The sequence below is a fragment of the Panthera pardus genome, unplaced genomic scaffold (genome assembly GCF_024362965.1).
Source record: "Panthera pardus isolate Hobbes unplaced genomic scaffold, ASM2436296v1 HiC_scaffold_20, whole genome shotgun sequence".
NCBI classification, from domain to species: domain Eukaryota; kingdom Metazoa; phylum Chordata; class Mammalia; order Carnivora; family Felidae; genus Panthera; species Panthera pardus.
In genome coordinates, this window is record NW_026526766.1 from 86,732,583 (window position 1) to 86,749,952 (window position 17,370).

Genomic DNA, 17,370 nt, shown 5'->3' on the forward strand with positions numbered 1-17,370 from the left:
TAAATTAAAAAAAAATTTTTTTTATCTTTATTTATTTTTGAGAGAGAGAGAGAGAGAGAGAGATACAGAGTGTGAATGGGGGAAGAACAGAGAAAGAGGGAGACACAGAATCCGAAGCAGGCTCCAGGTTCTGAGCTGTCAGCACAGAGCTCGACATGGGGCTCGAACCCACGAACCACAAATTCGGACCCTTAACGAGCTGAGCCACCCAGGCACCCCCCAATTTTTTTTAACATTATTTTTGAGAGACAGAGACAGAGTGCAAGCGGGGGAGGGGCAGAGAGAGGGAGACAGAGAATCTCAAGCAGGCTCCAAGCTCCAAGCTGTCAGCACAGAGCCCAACACGGGGCTTGAACCCACTAACCGTGAGATCACGACCTGAGCTGAAGTCGGATGCTTAACCAACTGAATCACTCAGGAGCCCCTGTTTTTAAAGAACATTCTGGGGCGCCTGGATGGCTCAGTCGGTTAAGCATCTAACTCTTGATTACGGCTCAGGTCATGATCTCATGGTTAGTGGGTTCAAGCCCCACGATGGGCTCCACACTGACAGTGCTGAGCCTGCTTGGGATTCTCTTTCCCTCTCCTTCTGCCCTCCCCTGCTCACGCACTGTTTTTCTCTCTGTCTCAAAATAAATAAACACACTTTTGGGGCGCCTGGGTGGCTCAGTCAGTTAAGCGTCTGACTTCAGCTCAGGTCATGATCTCATGGTTCGTGAGTTCAAGCCCCGCATGGGGCTCTGTGCTGACAGCTCAGATCCTGGAGCCTGCTTCAGATTCTGTGTCTCCCTCTCTCTCTGTCCCCTTCCCCACTCATGCTCTGTCTCTGTGTCTCAAAAAATAAATAAACGTTAAAAAAAAAATAAAAAAATAAAAATAAAAGTAAACAAACACACTTAAAAAAAAAACAAATAAGAAAAAAAAAAAAAAGACCATCCTACTGGTGGTGCCTGTCTGGCTCAGTGGGTGGAATGTGCAGCTCTTGATCTTGGGGTTGTGAGTTCGAGCCCCATGGTGGGTGTAGTGATTACTTAAAAATACCATCCAAATAAATAGTAAAATAAAATAAAATAAAGCCATCTACTGGACAAAATTCTGTCCAGCTGATACCTCAGTGGTCCCCAGCTGGACCGCGGGCAGCCTAGAAATTACTGCCAAGACGGATGGGGCTGGGTTTTCCCTTGGAGGGAGGGCTCTAAGAGAGGGGGTGGGCCTGTGAGTCAGACCTCCCACAGGAACTCTGGGGAGAGGGGTTGCTGGCAGATATGATTGGTGGGAGGCCCGGGGACAGAAGAGCGGCCACGTGGGTGGCCAAGGAGGCCGCTGGCGCTGGAGACGGGCAGTACCTTCAGGCAGTCCAGGAAGAGCTTCATGCCATTGAAGTTGAGGAACATCTCGCAGTTGTCCGGTGTCTCGTCCGTGATGTTCCACAGGGCACTCCAGGAGAACTCCATCACCTGGTCACACTGAAGGCAACGGAGGGCTCAGCACGGCCCGCTTGCGGGGCCCCGCGGGCTCCCAGCACCCATGAGGGCATCCCCTAACAAAATAAGCGTCTCCTCCAGGGGCCGACCGTCCCCTCATGGGCTAAGGGAGGGGCAAAGTAGCTTCATGAAGACTCGACTTACTATCTTGTCTAGCAGTTTCTTCTGAATCAGCTTCAGCATGGTCTGTGGGCAGAGAAGAGAACTTGCAGGGGACCAGGGCTCAAGAGCTACCATGTCCCTCCCGGAACCAAGATGGAGGGAGAGTCAGCACAGCGGTTCCGTTCTTGGCTAATCCATCCTGACAAGACCAAATTCGCCTATCTGGTCTGAAGAAGGGCAACCCACAGACTTGGCATTAGCATTAGGAGGCCTGGGGGCTAGTCCTGGCTCGACCCCGATTCCCAACGTAGCTTTGGGCCTGGCCCTCCCCTGTGTGGGCTCCAGCCTAGCCAGCAATAAGTGAGATGAAGAAACTAGATGCTTCTGCTTCATTTTTTCCTCCCATTCCCGAGCAAATACTTATCCGCCCCCCTGTGCGCCAGGTACCACAGTAGGAAGAGCTGGGGATGTCACCACGAAAGCAGGAACAAGCACGGTGTCTTTCCCCGCAGAATCACAACCCAGTGGGGAGGCCAAAGTGAAGCAGGCAGTCCCTCGGAGGCTTATTTAACCCCAGTCCGAAAGACCTAACAGGGGACCTGGTCTGAGGAGCCAGGAGCAGCTTGGACAGTGGGACCAAATGGACAGATGGAGGGGCCGAGAGAAGATGCCAGAGTGTTCCAGGCGGAGGAAATCTCCAGGCACATGAGCTACATTCATGGTTAGGAGACTCTTCCTTGGGTCTGGCCTCAATCCTTCATGCGGCAGGCAGGGGGGCTGTGGAAGAGGAAGGCGGGGAGGGAGGGAAGGGGGTGCAGCCCACGGGCACGCACCACAACAAAGCCCATCTTGCCCACGGCCTCCTTGTGGTCGTTGTCCACCTGGCAGACCAGGGCGTTGCACAGGTGCACGGCGATACGCTGGATGGACTCGTCCTGCCGCGTGGGGTTGAGGATACTGAGCAGGAGCTCGTTGACCCGGCGGTACTGGAATTCTAGCTCCTCGGGGATGCTGAAGTTACAGAGAGTCAAGCAGCAGTTCCGCTGGACCTGGGGCCGGGTCGGGAGACAAGCGAAGCAGTCAGGGTCAGACTCGGGAGCTGGACTCCAGGGGCTCGCTAGAGGTGTGGGATTAGCCAGAGCTGTGCTGGTCCAGGAAGGCTTTCTGAAAGAGGAGACTACAGGGCTTTTTTTTTTTTTTTAACATTAAAAAACAAAACAAAACAAAACAAAACCATGAAATATAATCTTCATACAGAAGAGGGCATAAAACACAAATGTATAGTTTTTTACAAGCACGTGTGAAGCAAACAAGCTTTCCAACAACTTTGTCACCACCCTGCCAGCACCCGGGAATCCCCACAGGTCCCTTTCCTGATCAGAAGCCCTCCTCCCCACTAGAGAGAACTACTATCCCTGCTATTCCATATGGAACATTCTCTAGCATTCTGCTTATGTTCGTTCAACCGTAGTGTGCCAGGTCAACGGTGTTGTTATAAGTATCTGAAAAGCATTCATCCTTCCGTTGCGGTCTGGTACTTTGATTTATTCGTCCATCCCACTGTTGGTGGACATCCGAGGGGGGCTTCGGTGCTCGGCAGCTTCAGTGTCTGGTTCACGCATCCCAGCCTCCACGTACATGGGCTTCTCTACGGCACAGGCGCCAGGGCGGGGCTTCAGGGCCACGGGGCGTGCACGTCTTCAACTTTACCAGGTAGCACCAGACTATCTGCCAAAGTGGCCGTACCAGTTTACAGACCCACCGGCAGAGGAGGAGGCCTCAAGCTGCTTGACATCTTCTATTTCTTTTTGTGTTATCTGTGGCCTTTTTTTTTTTTTTTTAAAGTATTCGCAGGGCATTTGCTTATAATTTAATTTGCTGCCATCCTTTCTCATTAGATTTTGGGAGATCATCGTACTTTAGAGGGTACCACCCTTAGTTAACTCTTTGTCTTTTTTTCCCCAAAAACACATATGTCTTTTAATTTGAGAAAAAAATGTTTTTCAGTTACGACAGCAATACTTACTCACCGTAAAAAGTTCAAATAGTACTATTTGGGCAAAAGTTAGTCTCTCCCTTTATTCCCCAGAAGAAATTGCTATTAAAAGTTTGGTGTGCGTCCTTCTAGATTTTTCTATCGTGCAAATACAAATATATATATATATACACGTGTATATATATATACACGTATATATACGTATATATATATTTGGGGGAGAGGAAAGGCAAAAAAGATATTATACATATTGGTCCGAAACTTCTCCTCACTTATCAACATGCACTGGACATCTTTCCACATTAGGGCGTACAGATTGACCATAATATCCCATTGTGTGGGTGGACTGTATGTTACTTTTCTAGGTCTCTCTATTGCTAACATTCTGGTTCCTTCTAAAAACATTTCAACTGTGGAATACCTAGACCCAAAGGCAGGTGCATTTACAGTTTTGGCAAATTCTGCCAGTTGCCTTCCAAAAAGGCTGTACGGTTCATACCTCACCAGTGGGAAGCATGCAAAAGTGCTCTCCCCTGACATTTGTCAACGTTGGGGATCACTGGTCTCTCAAGATGAAATGTAATTTCTTGTTATTTTAATTTTCATTTCTTTGATAGAGTTTATTAATTTGGGGATCTTCAACTAGCATTTTGTCAAGAAAAAAAAAAAAAAGACACCCCTTTGACCTGATTATAAAATCAATCTCAGTGTATCAGTTGCTCTCAAGTCTGGAGTTGGCAGGCAGTGGGAGAGCGGGCCTTCTCCTCCCTGCAGAGGCTACATCGCCACCATAGCCTTTCTGGAGGATAATTCGAGAATACATCCCAAGTGCTTTGAAAATACACCTACCCATTGTCCCTGCAATTCCCAGTCACGTATTATAAGAATAATCAATTAAGTATGGTCAGCAAAGCCTTATTTGGTATAGCAAAAAATAAAAAAGGCAACCTAATTATTCAACCATGGCGCTGATTCAGTACCTGCAGCCCAGACATTTTGGGCAGGCCCGTCCTGCCACTCTGTGGGGATGGGGCTTGGCCACCGCCTCCCAGCTCTAACACACAGTCAGCACCGGAGCGACCTTCCCTGGATGAGGACACTGAACACCATTCGGGCACCAGCGATTACAAAACAATGGTTAAACCCAGCTGTGGGGTGGAGGAGAGCTGGATTGTGAACAACTTTCATTTCGTAGTTGACACGTTTTCATAGTACGCCTGACCCTTGAACAACTTGAGGGTTAAGGGCCCCAAACCCCCCATCCCTGGCTGCCACACAGCTGCAAATCCACATACAACTTCTGACTCCCCACCAAACTTCACCAGTAATAGCCTACTGTCGACCTGAAGCCTTAGTGATAACATTAACTGTTGATTAACACATATTTTGCATGTTATGTGTATTATATCCTGTAGCGTTACAACGAAGTCAGCTAGAGAAAAGAAAACGTTAGTAAGAAAATCATAAGGCGGGGGAGGCACCTGGGTGGCTCAGTCGGTTAAGCAACTGACTTCTTGATTTCGGATCAGGTCATGATCTCAAGGTTTATAAGCTCGAGCCCGGCCTCAGGCTCTGAGCTGACAGTAGGGAGCCTGCTTGGGATTCTCTCTGTGCCCCTCCCCTGCTTGCATGAGCCAGAGCACGCACGTGCTCTCTCAAAAAAATAAGCTTTTAAAAACGAAGTTTCAAAAAAAAAAAAAAAAAAGACAGCAAATCATAAGAAGGAGAAAATATACTGATAGCACTGCACTGTCTTTGTCAAAATTGGCATCTAAGTGGACCCACGCAGTTAAAACCTGTGTTGTTCAAAGGTCAGCTATGCTTGAATTTGTTTGTTTTCTAAGCATTAGATGTCTTAATTTTGTGAGCATAAGAGAAACATTATTTAAGAAATTCTGTTGTAAAAATGTTGGTCGATTATGGGAATGTTCACATTCGGAAGACACTGTTGAAATAAAAATCCACGCGATACAAACAGTGAGTGCAGAATGATCCCATTTACTAAGTAAACATGCACAGGCTAAATCTTGAACAACAGGTATTCAACAGCAAAAGTGGCTATTCTGGGTGGTGGGATTATGGGTTTTTTTTTTTTGCTTTATATCCGTAATTATAATTTTTCTACAGTAGAAATTTTTGTTATTTTTCTTTTTTAGAAACGTATACTTTTTTTTTTAATGTTTATTTATTTTTGAGACAGAGAGAGACAGAGCATGAACAGGGGAGGGGCAGAGAGAGAGGGAGACACAGAATCTGAAACAGGCTCCAGGCTCTGAGCGGTCAGCACAGAGCCCGACGCGGGGCTTGAACTCACAGACCGTGAGATCATGACCTGAGCCGAAGTCGGACGCTTAACCAACCAAGCCACCCAGGCGCCCCAGAAACGTATACTTTTTAAAAGTAACCTCTACACCCAGTGTGGGGCTTGAACTCACGCCCCTGAGATCAAGAGTCACATGCTCTACTGACCGAGCCAGCGAGGTGCCCCCATAGTTTTGTTACTTGTATAATAAAAGCAGCTCTCGGAAAAAAAAATTACCCCCCAGCAAAGTGTTACAGAAGGGCTGAGGAGTCAGCATGAGTGGAGGCCCAGGGGCAGGAGAACAGGATCCCTGGGTGGAGGGTGGCAGTGGTGACGGACTGGTCAGGTGGGGCCGGGTTACAGAGGCCCTGAATGCCAGGTCCCAGAGTCTGGGAGTGATGCCGTGGGTAAGGGGGGTGGCGAGGGGGGCAGTACAGCGCCAGGCAAAAAAGGGTGAGAGCAAGCACGGCCCCTTGAGGGACTGCAAGCCGGCTGGTGAGGCTGGGGCACGAGGCGAGCAGGAAGAGGGGCGGCTGGGCCAGAGCATGCGGGGCCGTCACGGGTAGGGGGCTCACCGTCACCTCCTGGTAGGACTCCATGCCGTTCAGCACCACCTGGATGACCTGTCGGCGCAGCCTGATGCTCTGCTCAGAGCGGTACTCAGAATTGGTCAGGTAGAAGAGGGCAGCGCTGCCTGTGACTTGAATGTTCTTGTCATACTTGTGGCACTTGAGGGCCGTGATGACCAGCTGTATGAAGACAGGGTGCGGGCCTGGGTTGGCGAGTCCTGTTAAGGTCGTGCAGGGCCATGCCTAGGGCTCTGCAAGGGGGCTCGGATGGGCCTCTGGGGTGCAGCTTACCCCGACTCTGTTCTCTGAGAGAAGTGAGGGGTTGGGGACAGAAACTAGGGCAGCCCCACGCTGCTGGGACAAGGCCGGTGCCGGGACAAATGAGGCACCGTGGGGCTGGGGTTCAGGGGGCAGGACTGCCCATGTCCTGGGGATGAGGAGGACGAGTGGAGGAGGGACGGGAGCTCTGGGGACACGGCTCAGCCAAGTCCAGGACCTGCCAGGCAGGGATGGACCAGAGACCGAGGACCCCTGGGGTCAGGGCTGACCTTCAGGGCCCGCAGAAGCTGGTTGCAGCGCTCGATGCGTGCGATGTCAAAAAGCAGGTTGATGGCCCGTGAGGTGATCTCAGGCCTGTGCTCCGTGTAGGCCTCGATGGCATTCAGCACCTGCTCCTCATTTTTGTCACCACTTACCTGGGAATGGAACATGCTCAGAACCACTGGAAGATGCCACGCGGTGGGATCCTTGGATCCCAGCTCCGCCTCTAGCTCCAGGGCAGACCCCTTGGGGCCCCCAGCCCAACCCCTTCCCTCGTCCAGGGGCTCCCTATTCCTCCCTTCCCCCACTCCCTCTCACTTTGTAGGCGGGAATGTGTGTGAGGCGGCACAGGGAGGTCTCGAAGAGCCCAAGGAACTGCAGTGGCCTCTTCAGGGCCCGGAAAGGCATGATGCTGCTCTTGGAAGGCTCGATGCTGGGGGAAGAGCATGCCGGGGTCAGTGGCCTGTGGCCTGGGGCTGCCCTGCGTTTAGAAGGGCTTCTCCCTGAGGGTGGCTAGGCATTTACTTGGGGCCCTCTTCTAGACCCTCCAGTCTCATCTTTTTATTTTTTCCTCTTTTTAAGGGCAAAAACACAGACCCCCCCCCCCCCCCCACCTCTTGAAGGAAGGGTGCCAAGGTCATATCGGATAACGTGGGGTGGGAGACACTGTTGCAGCCACCTTCGGGAAATACTACCTGCCATTCTGGTGAGGAAGTGCCACCCTTAGGTTCTACCAACAGTCATGAAGGGGCATGCCCATCGACCAAACCCCGCTGAAGTATGGCTGAGGATAGGGCTTACAGCCAGTTACAGCTGGATGGGTTTGAATCAGATCTTTCAACCAACCAAACCGAGAAGACACCTAATCTGCTGTGATGACTAACGCACAGTGGATACTGCTGGCCGTCTTAATGCCACCACCCCGTCTCTATCCAGTCTGAGTGTCCTAATTTCCCGTTCACTCCTCAAGCTTGCACTTTCCAGCTTTTACATATGCTGTTCCCTCTGCCGGAACACCTTTCCCCTGGGAGACTCAGAAAGAGCTTTCAGGACAGTGTGGATGCCATTCCTCCTTCTTCCTGCCTCCTTCCTGATCTTCAGGGCAACCCCACAGCCCTGTGCCTCCCTTATCACCGTCCTAATATGACTCATCTGTCCCCACTGGCTCATACAGCTTCGAGAGGGCAGGGTCTGATTCGTTTCTTTATCTCCAGCACCCAGCACAGGACTCGGCAGAAGGGCACTTGGTAAATGCTTGTTGAATGACAGACACCCCGCCGGCAACCATGGCAGGTGGGTCCCCACCTAGTCTGCCCTGCCTCCTCGTCCATCTTGGAGATGCTGCAGTTCTCCAGGATCATGTGGCCAGAGATGTCCAGAGACATCAGGTTCCCCAGCTTTTGCACAAAGAGGCTCAGCACCTTGCGAGTCAGCTTGAACTTGTAGTAGCTGGAGAGGCGGTCTCGGGAGATGTCCAGGTGTCTGGAGATTGGAGCGGGGGCCACAGGTCAGAGCTGGACACAGGTCGGGGCCGCCTCAGGGACCCCTGCTCCTTCAGCCCATGGCAGGGGAGGGGCCATCCCTGCCACAGCTGCTCCAGGGCATTCTGGGAAAAAGCCTGCGGGGACCCAGAAGCCCTGGATAGCCCTGAGGCAGCCGGAACACTGGGTTTAAGGAAGGGGACTGTCTCTTTCATCCCCACTTCTGCCCGGCCAGGGGCTCACGAAGCCTCACGGGACTGCCAACACCCACCTCCCCACCCTCGCCCCAGTGAGCTCTGGGCCGGCAGCTCACCGCAGCTTGTGCAGCTGGACGATGACCCGGATGTGGTCATCTGACAGGTCCATGTTGTAGAGCACAAGGGACACCAGGCTGTCTTTCCACTGGGTTAGGAAGGCCGCGTCGCTCGTCTGGATGCCCGAGAGGTCCAAGGCAGCCAGTGAGCTGAGAGGCCGTAGCAGGGACTCCACAGGGACCCCGTCGATCATGCGGCCCAAGTTGAGGAAGCGTAGGCGGCTGAAGCCCTCGAAGGTGAAGTCCTTGACCAGCACCTGGCAGGTGGGATTGACGAGGCACTCGTCTTCACAGCCCCCTGGGTTCTCCTCCTCATAGAAAATGTTTGCACAGCCAAAGAGGCTCAGGGATACGAGGGTGTGGCTGAAGCTCCTCAGCGTCTGCAGGCTCTTGGCGGACAGCTTCTCGCAGTTGGTCAGGTACAGCTCCACCAGGTCCTGGGAGCAGGCACAGCTCCGTCACCGGCACTGCCCTCCCGCCCCCCAGGCCTGGGCCGCAGTTGAGCTTGGGGAGGGGGGTGTACGAGGCGGGGACGCACTGGATTCTTGTGCTGGAGGCGCGTAGCTCGGCCCCCGACTCACCGATCATCTCGAGGCAGCCTCCCCATGACCATCCCCACCGGCTGGCGAAGCGGGTCTCACCTGCTTGCGGATGGCCTCCAGGTCCTGGTCCTGTACCAGGTCCTCACGGAGGTGGATCCGGGTGAGGCGGGTGCTGCGGGGGTCGGAGAAAAGGCTGAAGAAGCTCTCGTGGGGCTCAAAGTTGCAGGCGGCGTTGACCAGCTCCACATACCTGGGAAGGAGGGAAGCCTGGCTTGAGGGGGAGCCCAGGGACCCTCGTTCTCCCTTCAAGGCTCAGCACCAGCCCTCCTGTCCCTGAAACCTTCCCTCATCACTGGTCAGCAACCTCCATCTCGTCTATCCCCTGCCCTTCTTTCTTTCTTTTTACTAATTTTTTTTTTTTTTTTTTTTTAGTAGGCTTCACGTCCAGAGCAGGGCCCAACGAGAGGCCCAATGTGAGGCTTGAACTCCTGACCCTGAGATTAAGACCTGAGCTGAGATCAAGAGTTGGACACTGGGTCCCCAGGGTGGCTCAGTTGGTTAGGTTTCTGACTCTTGATCTCAGCTCAGGTCATGATTTCATGGCTATGAGACTGAGCCTTGCGTCAGCACAGAGTCTGCTTGGGATTCTCTCCCTCTCTCTCTCTCTGTCCCTCCCCTGTTCATGCATATGTGTGCTCTCTCTCTCTCTCTCTCAAAATAAATAAATTAAAAGGAAAAAAAGTCAGATGCTTAACACACTGAGTCACCCAGGTACCCCCCCTACCCACCACAACCCCTCTTTCTAACAGTACCTATTTGGGTCCCGAGCACTGTGCAGGTGCGACAGAGTGGCCCCAGGCACCACGGGTGCAAAGGTGATGAAGGGGCCTCTTATCAACAGCCAATTCCAAGCTCTTCCCCCTGAAACCCTACACATCTATGACAAACATACACGTCCAGACTCCTCATCTTTAAGCCAGCTTCTGGTTCCTTGATCAGCCCCTCCCAGGACCCTTTCCAACAGGAAGATTAAGCCAAGGAGTTTAAGGATCCCAGCTGGGTACAGGGCAAGCACTCAATAAAACCCTGCTGAGGTCAGCTAATGTAAGATTCCTGGTCTGGTGGAAAAGGCTTTGAGTCAAACACTCTGGAATCTAAATCCTGGCTTGACTGTTCACTACGTGGGCAGCTTCATGTGAGGAATGGAACTTCCCCAGCGTTCAGTTTCTTCATCTGTAAAATGGACATAACTCTGGTCTGCAAAGCATCCAAGCAAGTGCCTGACCCGCTTCAAATGCTTGGAACATGATTACAAACTGGGCTCTGTCCTGGGGTGCCTGGGTGGCTTGGTCGGTTAGGCGTCCGACTTCGGCTCAGGTCATGATCTCACGGTCCGTGAGTTCGAGCCCCGCGTCGGGCTCTGGGCTGACAGCTCAGAGCCTGGAGCCTGTTTCAGATTCTGTGTCTCCCTCTCTCTCTGCCCCTCCCCTGTTCATGCTCTGTCTCTCTCTGTCTCAAAAATAAATAAACGTTTAAAAAAAAAAAAATCAAACTGGGCTCTGTCCTCAGGTCACATACAAGTTCCAACTTTTTTTTTTTTTTTTTTTTAAGATTTTATTTTTAAGTAATCTCCACATGCAACATAGGGTTCAAACTCACAACCCTGAGATCAAGAGTCACACGCTCCACTGACTGAGCCAGCCAGGTGCACCCACAGATTCTTGCTTTTATATGCAACTGTTTGGCCTAACAATTTCTCTTCTGGGCACTGGACTCCCTGAGGTGAGTGAACGCACATCTTACTGCTAGGAACCTCTAAGAGCGGAGAGTCCTTGGAGGCTCCACATAAAGATTTTCTTTTTCTCTCTTTTTTAAAGTTTGTTTGTTTATTTATTTAGAGAGAGAATGAGTGGGGGAGGGGCAGAGAGAGGAAGAGAAAGAATCCCAAGCAGGCTCCACACTGTCAGCACAGAGCCCAGTGCGGGGCTTGAACTCACGAACCATGAGATCGTGACCTGAGATGAAATCAAGAGTTGGACGCTTAACCGACTGAGCCACCCAGGCGCCCCCACACAAAGATTTTCTGAATGGTTCACTTCCTGCTCATGGGTTCATTATTTGTGCACCAGTGGGCAAGCGTGTGTGCCCAAGTGTACACAGACATGTGTTTGCAGGCACAGGCAAGTGCACACAGAACAGCACAGAACTCCTGCGCTTACATGCAGTTTCTATACTCTCTCGTAGATGTAATACACACGTGCAGGGACACACTCAAACACACCCCGTGCTGCAGCCCATGTGTGTCCACACACCCATTCCTTCACGTGCACACCCCTCCACACGCTTAGCAACATGCACACGTACAACCTTATGGCTATGAACATACCGGTGTTCTCCTGCACCCACAGATACCCAAGGGCGTGCACACCCCCTCACACATATGTATCCCCAGCCGCGTCCCTGCACGGTGCACACGATGGTCCCGGGGCCTCCACACGCGCTCACGCTAAGCCTCATGCCCGTGCCCCGGCCCCCGCCTGCTCACTCATTGACGAGCCGGTCGCAGATCTCGCTGGGTAGGAAGATGTCTGGATGTAGCCGCAGAGTCTCCTTGTCCAGCAGGTAGCCCAAGGTGCCATCCAGGTTGCGCAAGCAGAAGTCGGTGCAGAGGGCCATCAGGGACTCGGGGGTGTCGGACGCCATGCTGGGGACAGGCGGGGGAGGGGGGCACTCCACGACAGGAGCCCCTAGGGGCAGCGGTGACTCCCCGGCACTCACAGGATCATTGGCAGAACCACAGCCTGTGGAACAGGAAGAAGCTAAGTGAGTCCCCCCATAAGAACCGGAACCACTGGCTGCCCTAGGTCCACTCTCTGAGTAGGGAAACTGAGGCCCCGGATGTCACACTCAAATCAGCAGTCTGGCAGAGGCACGTCCCAAGGCTCCTGATTCCTTGCCTGCTCTCTCTGCTGTGCCACTATCTCCGTGTCACTTGAACTGCACAGAGCAGGGGGCCTTTTCCAAGCATTTGTACGCCTTCAGAGTGTCCGTGGGCCGACATGCGTGTGCTGGGGACTCAATGCTTGGGTGAGGATAACAGGAGCTTTCATTAATAGCTACACTGGGGTGTCTCTTACTATGTAACCTAACCCGTAAATGGCTGTCACTGTGTGAGCATTTAGTACATGCCAGGGCTTTACAGACATGTTGTCACTGAATCTCATCGTATATGATTAAGAATGAAGGTTCTGGTGCGCCTGGGTGGCTCAGTCGGTTAAGTGTCTGACTCTTGATCTCAGCTCAGGTCGTGATCGCGGGTTGTGAGTTCAAGCCCCATGCTGGGCTCCATGCTGCGTGTGGAGCCTACTTAAAAAAAAAAAAAGAATGAAAGGTCTCCTCCTGAGAGTGGCAAAAATATATGTCCCCATAAAAAACGGTACATTAATGTTTTCACACTGGTATTATTCATAATAGCCCAAAAGTGGAAACGACGCAAATGTCCATCAAGTGATGCATGGATAAACAAAAATGGTCTACCCGTACGATGGAATATTATTCAGCCATAAAAGGAATGAGGTATTGGGGACTGCTCCAACGCAGGTGGACCTTGAAAACACGATGCTAAGTGAAAGAAGCCAGACACAAAAGGTCATATATTGTATGGTTCCATTTTTATGAAGTGTCTAGCCAGAACAGGCAAACCTATGGAGACAGAAGAAGAATAGTGGCTGCCTAGGGCTAGGAGGTTGTAAGGAAATGGGGAGTGACTGCTAATGGGTATGGGGTTTCTTCTGGGGTGATAAAAATATCTTAAAATTGATTGTGGTGACAGTCACACAATTCTGAATATATTAGAAACCACGAATTATCTCTGTTAGATAGGTGAACTGTAGGGTATAGGAATTGTAGCTCAATAAAACTGTTAGTAAAAACCTAAAATCCCTTACTATTTTCACGACCTTGAGATAGGTAAAGATTCCTTAAGTAGGGTCGCAAGGAAAAAATGATAAACCAATCTGCATTGAAGTGAGGAAACTACTGTTCGTACGTACACAAAAATTAATCTGAGACGAACCACAGGCCTAAATGTGAAGGGTAGAACAATAAGGTTTCTAGAAGAAAACACAGGAGTCTATCTTATGACTTCAGAGTAGGCGATCATTTCTTAAATAGGTCACAAAAAAACCCAGAAACCATATATAGAAATAAATCATACTGCCTTAAAATGTTAAGACTCTGTTCATCAAAAGATATCATTAAGAAAGAGAAAGGGCAGGGGCGCCTGGGTGGCTCAGTTGGTTAAGTGTCTGACTTCAGCTCAGGTCACGATCTCACAGCTCATAAGTTCAAGCTGTGCGTCAGGCTCTGTGCTGACAGCTCAGAGCCTGGAGCCTGCTTCGGATTCTGTGTCACCCTCTCTCTCTGCCCCTTGTCCACTCACATGCTGTCTGTCTCTCTTTCAAAAATAAGTAAAACATTTAAAAAGTTAAAAAAAAAAAAGGGCAGGCCACAGCCTAGAAAATATTTCCAATCATATATCCAACAAAGGACTCACATTCAGAATACATAAACAACTTCTACAAATCATTTTTTTTAAAGATTTTTTTCAAGCAATCTCTACACCCAACATGGGGCTCGAACTCACACCCTGAGATCAAGAGTTGCACGCTCCACCCACTGAGCCAGCCAGCTGCTCCAAAATCGTTTTGTTTTTTTTTTTAAAGGACATAGCATCCAACTGAAAAATTGACTTGAAAAGGCAACAGACTTGAAAAGGTATTTCATAAGGGACGGAGAACATATGGAAACATATACAAAAGGGCTCAGCCTCATCAGAATCCGTAAAACCACAATGAGATACTATTTCCCACCCACCACAATGGCTCAACTGGAAACAACAACAACACAGGCAACACCAAGCCTGTACTGTAGTGAAGAAGGAACAACAGGATGTCGCCCACACTGCTGGTGGGAGTGAAAATTGGTGTGCATCGACAGTATAATGGAATGTTGTATGACACTATCTACCAAAGCCGAATATGCACATATGTTCAATGTTCAGCAATTCTATTCGCAGGTACACACCCAACAAAGGTGCACATATAAATGTTCCCCCAAAGACACAGACCAGAATGTTCACAGCAGTATTATTCGGAGTAGCCAAAACCAGAAAGGAATCTGAATGTCCCTGACATTAGAATGAATAATTACGGTGTAATCACCGACGAAATACTAATGGCAACGAGAACGCACAAACTATTGTTAACACAATGGCTTGGGTGAACCCCACAGTGTTCAGCGAAAGAAGTCGGACATAAGAGAGCTTATACCATATTATATACCAAATGAATCCATTCATGTTTTACTCCACTAAGCTAAAAAACAGAACAATCTGAGGCGCCTGGGTGGCTCAGTCGCTTGAGTGTCTGCCTCTTGATTTCAGCTCCGGTCATGATACCAGGGTCATGGGACTGAGCCCCAATTTTGGCTCCATGCTGAGCGTGGACACTGCTTGAGATTCTCTCTCTCTTTCTCCCCCGTGTCCCCTCACCAGCTTGCATGTGCATGCTCTCTCTAAAATAAAATAAAATTGGGGCGCCTGGGTGGCTCAGTCGGTCGAGCGTCCAACTTCAGCTCAGGTCACGATCTCGCGGTCTGTGAGTTTGAGCCCCGCGTTGGGCTCTGGGCTGATGGCTCAGAGCCCGGAGCCTGCTTCCGATTCTGTGTCTCCCTCTCTCTCTGCCCCTCCCCTGTTCATGCTCTGTCTCTCTCTGTCTCAAAAATAAATAAACGTTAAAAAAAAATTTAAAAAAATAAAAATAAAAATAAAATAAAATAGGGGCGCCTGGGTGGCTCAGTTGGTTAAGTGTCCGACTCTTGATTTTGGCTAAGGTCACAATCCTAGGGTTGTGGGATCAAGCCCCACGTCGGGCTTTGCACTGAGCATGGAGCTTGCTTAAGATTCTTTCTCCTTCTTCCTCTGTCCTTCCTCCCCCCCCAATTGTGCTCGCTCTCTCTCTCAAAAATAAATAAAATTTGATAAAATTTAACTTTAAAAATACAGAGGGGCACCTGGGTGATTCAGTTGGTTATGCGTCCTACTCTCGGTTTCAACTCAGGTCATGATCTCAGTCCGTGGGTGTGAGCCCCATGTCAGACTCCATGCTGCTGGTATGGAGTCTGCTTGGGATTCTCTCTCTTTCCCTCTCTCTGCCCCTCCCCTGCTCTCTCTCTCTCTCTCTCTAAATAAATAACCCTAAAAAAAAAAAGAAAAGAAAAATCTGATCTGTGGTGGTAGAAGTCAGGATTGCAGTTACTTTGGGGATTTGGCTGGGTGCTGAGAAGATTCTAGTCCCTTATCTGAATATGTCCAGCGTTCACTTTGTGAATATTCAGGAGCTGTATATCATGATGTGTGGTTTTTATTTATTTATTTTTTTAATTTTTTTTTCAACGTTTTGTATTTATTTTTGGGACAGAGAGAGACAGAGCATGAACAGGGGAGGGGCAGAGAGAGAGGGAGACACAGAATCGGAAACAGGCTCCAGGCTCCGAGCCATCAGCCCAGAGCCTGACGCGGGGCTCGAACTCACGGACCGCGAGATCGTGACCTGGCTGAAGTCGGACGCTTAACCGACTGTGCCACCCAGGCGCCCCGATGTGTGGTTTTTAAAAATGTAAATTGTAGGGGTGCCTGGATGGCTCAGTCAGTTAAGCATCCGACTATTCGGCTCAGGTCATGACCTCACAGCCATGGGAGAGAGCCCTGGGTCAGGCTCTGTGCTGACAGTATGGAGCCCGCTTGTGATTCTCTCTCTCCCTCTCTCTTGGGCCCTCCCCCAGCTCACGTGCTCTCTCTCGAAGTAAACTTAAAAAATGTATAATTCAATAAAAGTTAATTAAATGGCCTGGACACCAAAGAGGTCTACATTTAGAGGGGACTAGGGTTCAGTTAAATGATGCTCCGAGAGTGTATCTCCTCAGCTACAAGTGGCTGAGGATGAAAACTGAACTTCATATTCAACTTGAGTGAACAAGATAGAAAAAACCACTTACAGAACCGAGGATCATCAGGAATTAATCCCCAACCATGTTTCTACCAGAGTCTGTATCGGAAAGGGTGGAGGAGATAGGCAAAATGAACCCGTGGTGATTAGAAAGTGGCCGGGGGACCTCTGGGACAGGAAATTCATCAAACTGCCCACTCACGCTTTCCATGCCTTCTTTTCCCTATCTAGGTGATACTTCAATAGTTGTTTTTGGGTTTGATTTTTGTTTTTGTTTTTTTGACATGCAGACTCTGTGGTCAGATCTGTTTCAATCCACTTCGACAATTCACTGTACATTACTTAACCTCTCTGGACCTCAGTTTCCTCATTTGGAAAATGGGGATAATCATCCCCCCTTCACAGGGCTGTTGGAGTAAATGAGATGTTGGGGAAGGCTCAGGCTTGATGAGACTCAGTAAAGAGATGGTGGTTATGATCCCCCCCTCCAGATGAGAAAACTCAGGCTCAGAGAGGCTACTCTGTCCAAACTGGGATTTGAATCTGGTCTCTTGGACTCCGCCATATCACCCCTCGGAGAGCTCCGAAGCAGTTCAGGGCCCAGCACTTCCCCCGGCTTCCTGGAGCCCCTGTGTCCCTATCTGAGCCTTCTGGGCCGCTCCAGAAATCCAGTGGGCAGCCACAGAGCCCTGTGCCCTCAGAAATTGCAAGGTCTCAGTGCTGGCACCGCCGCTTACTGGTGACAGTGCGCTGAGAGCTCTGGAGTCAGGCCCACGTAGCTTCAAGTCCCAGCCCGGCTGCTTAAGAGCAGGTGCACTTGGTGAACAAGTGTCTTCATCCCTCTGTGCCTCAGTTTCTCCTCTAAAACAGGGACTACGGTGCGAAGATAACATAGAATATCAAAAGATACCAGCATGGCACCTGGCACGTGGTAACTACTCAATAAAAAGCAGCTATTATTACCGTTGTCATTGTCACCATTATCATCGTCCTGCCTCACCTGCTGTGATCCCCAACACAGCAGGGTCTGTCCC

The 17,370-nt window shown here is 50.3% G+C and overlaps 1 protein-coding gene across 3 annotated transcripts in view; it reads right to left on the bottom strand.

Moving 5' to 3' along the window:
- ZER1 (zyg-11 related cell cycle regulator) overlaps positions 1-17,370 on the bottom strand; it is a 32,372-nt gene that overhangs the window by 8,111 nt on the left and 6,891 nt on the right. Inside the window, exons 2-12 of one of the 3 annotated variants that reach the window (XM_053908392.1) lie at positions 12,480-12,692; positions 11,875-12,130; positions 9,429-9,579; positions 8,788-9,224; positions 8,299-8,475; positions 7,312-7,426; positions 7,002-7,148; positions 6,460-6,633; positions 2,420-2,635; positions 1,629-1,670; positions 1,347-1,466 (exon numbers count right to left, since the gene is read on the bottom strand). In XM_053908392.1, the coding sequence (XP_053764367.1) occupies positions 1,347-1,466; positions 1,629-1,670; positions 2,420-2,635; positions 6,460-6,633; positions 7,002-7,148; positions 7,312-7,426; positions 8,299-8,475; positions 8,788-9,224; positions 9,429-9,579; positions 11,875-12,032 (1,737 nt within the window). In that variant the 5' untranslated portion in view covers positions 12,033-12,130; positions 12,480-12,692. The remainder of the gene's footprint in view (positions 1-1,346; positions 1,467-1,628; positions 1,671-2,419; positions 2,636-6,459; positions 6,634-7,001; positions 7,149-7,311; positions 7,427-8,298; positions 8,476-8,787; positions 9,225-9,428; positions 9,580-11,874; positions 12,131-12,479; positions 12,693-17,370) is intronic. The other 2 variants (XM_019420874.2, XM_019420872.2) reach the window with 2 other exon arrangements.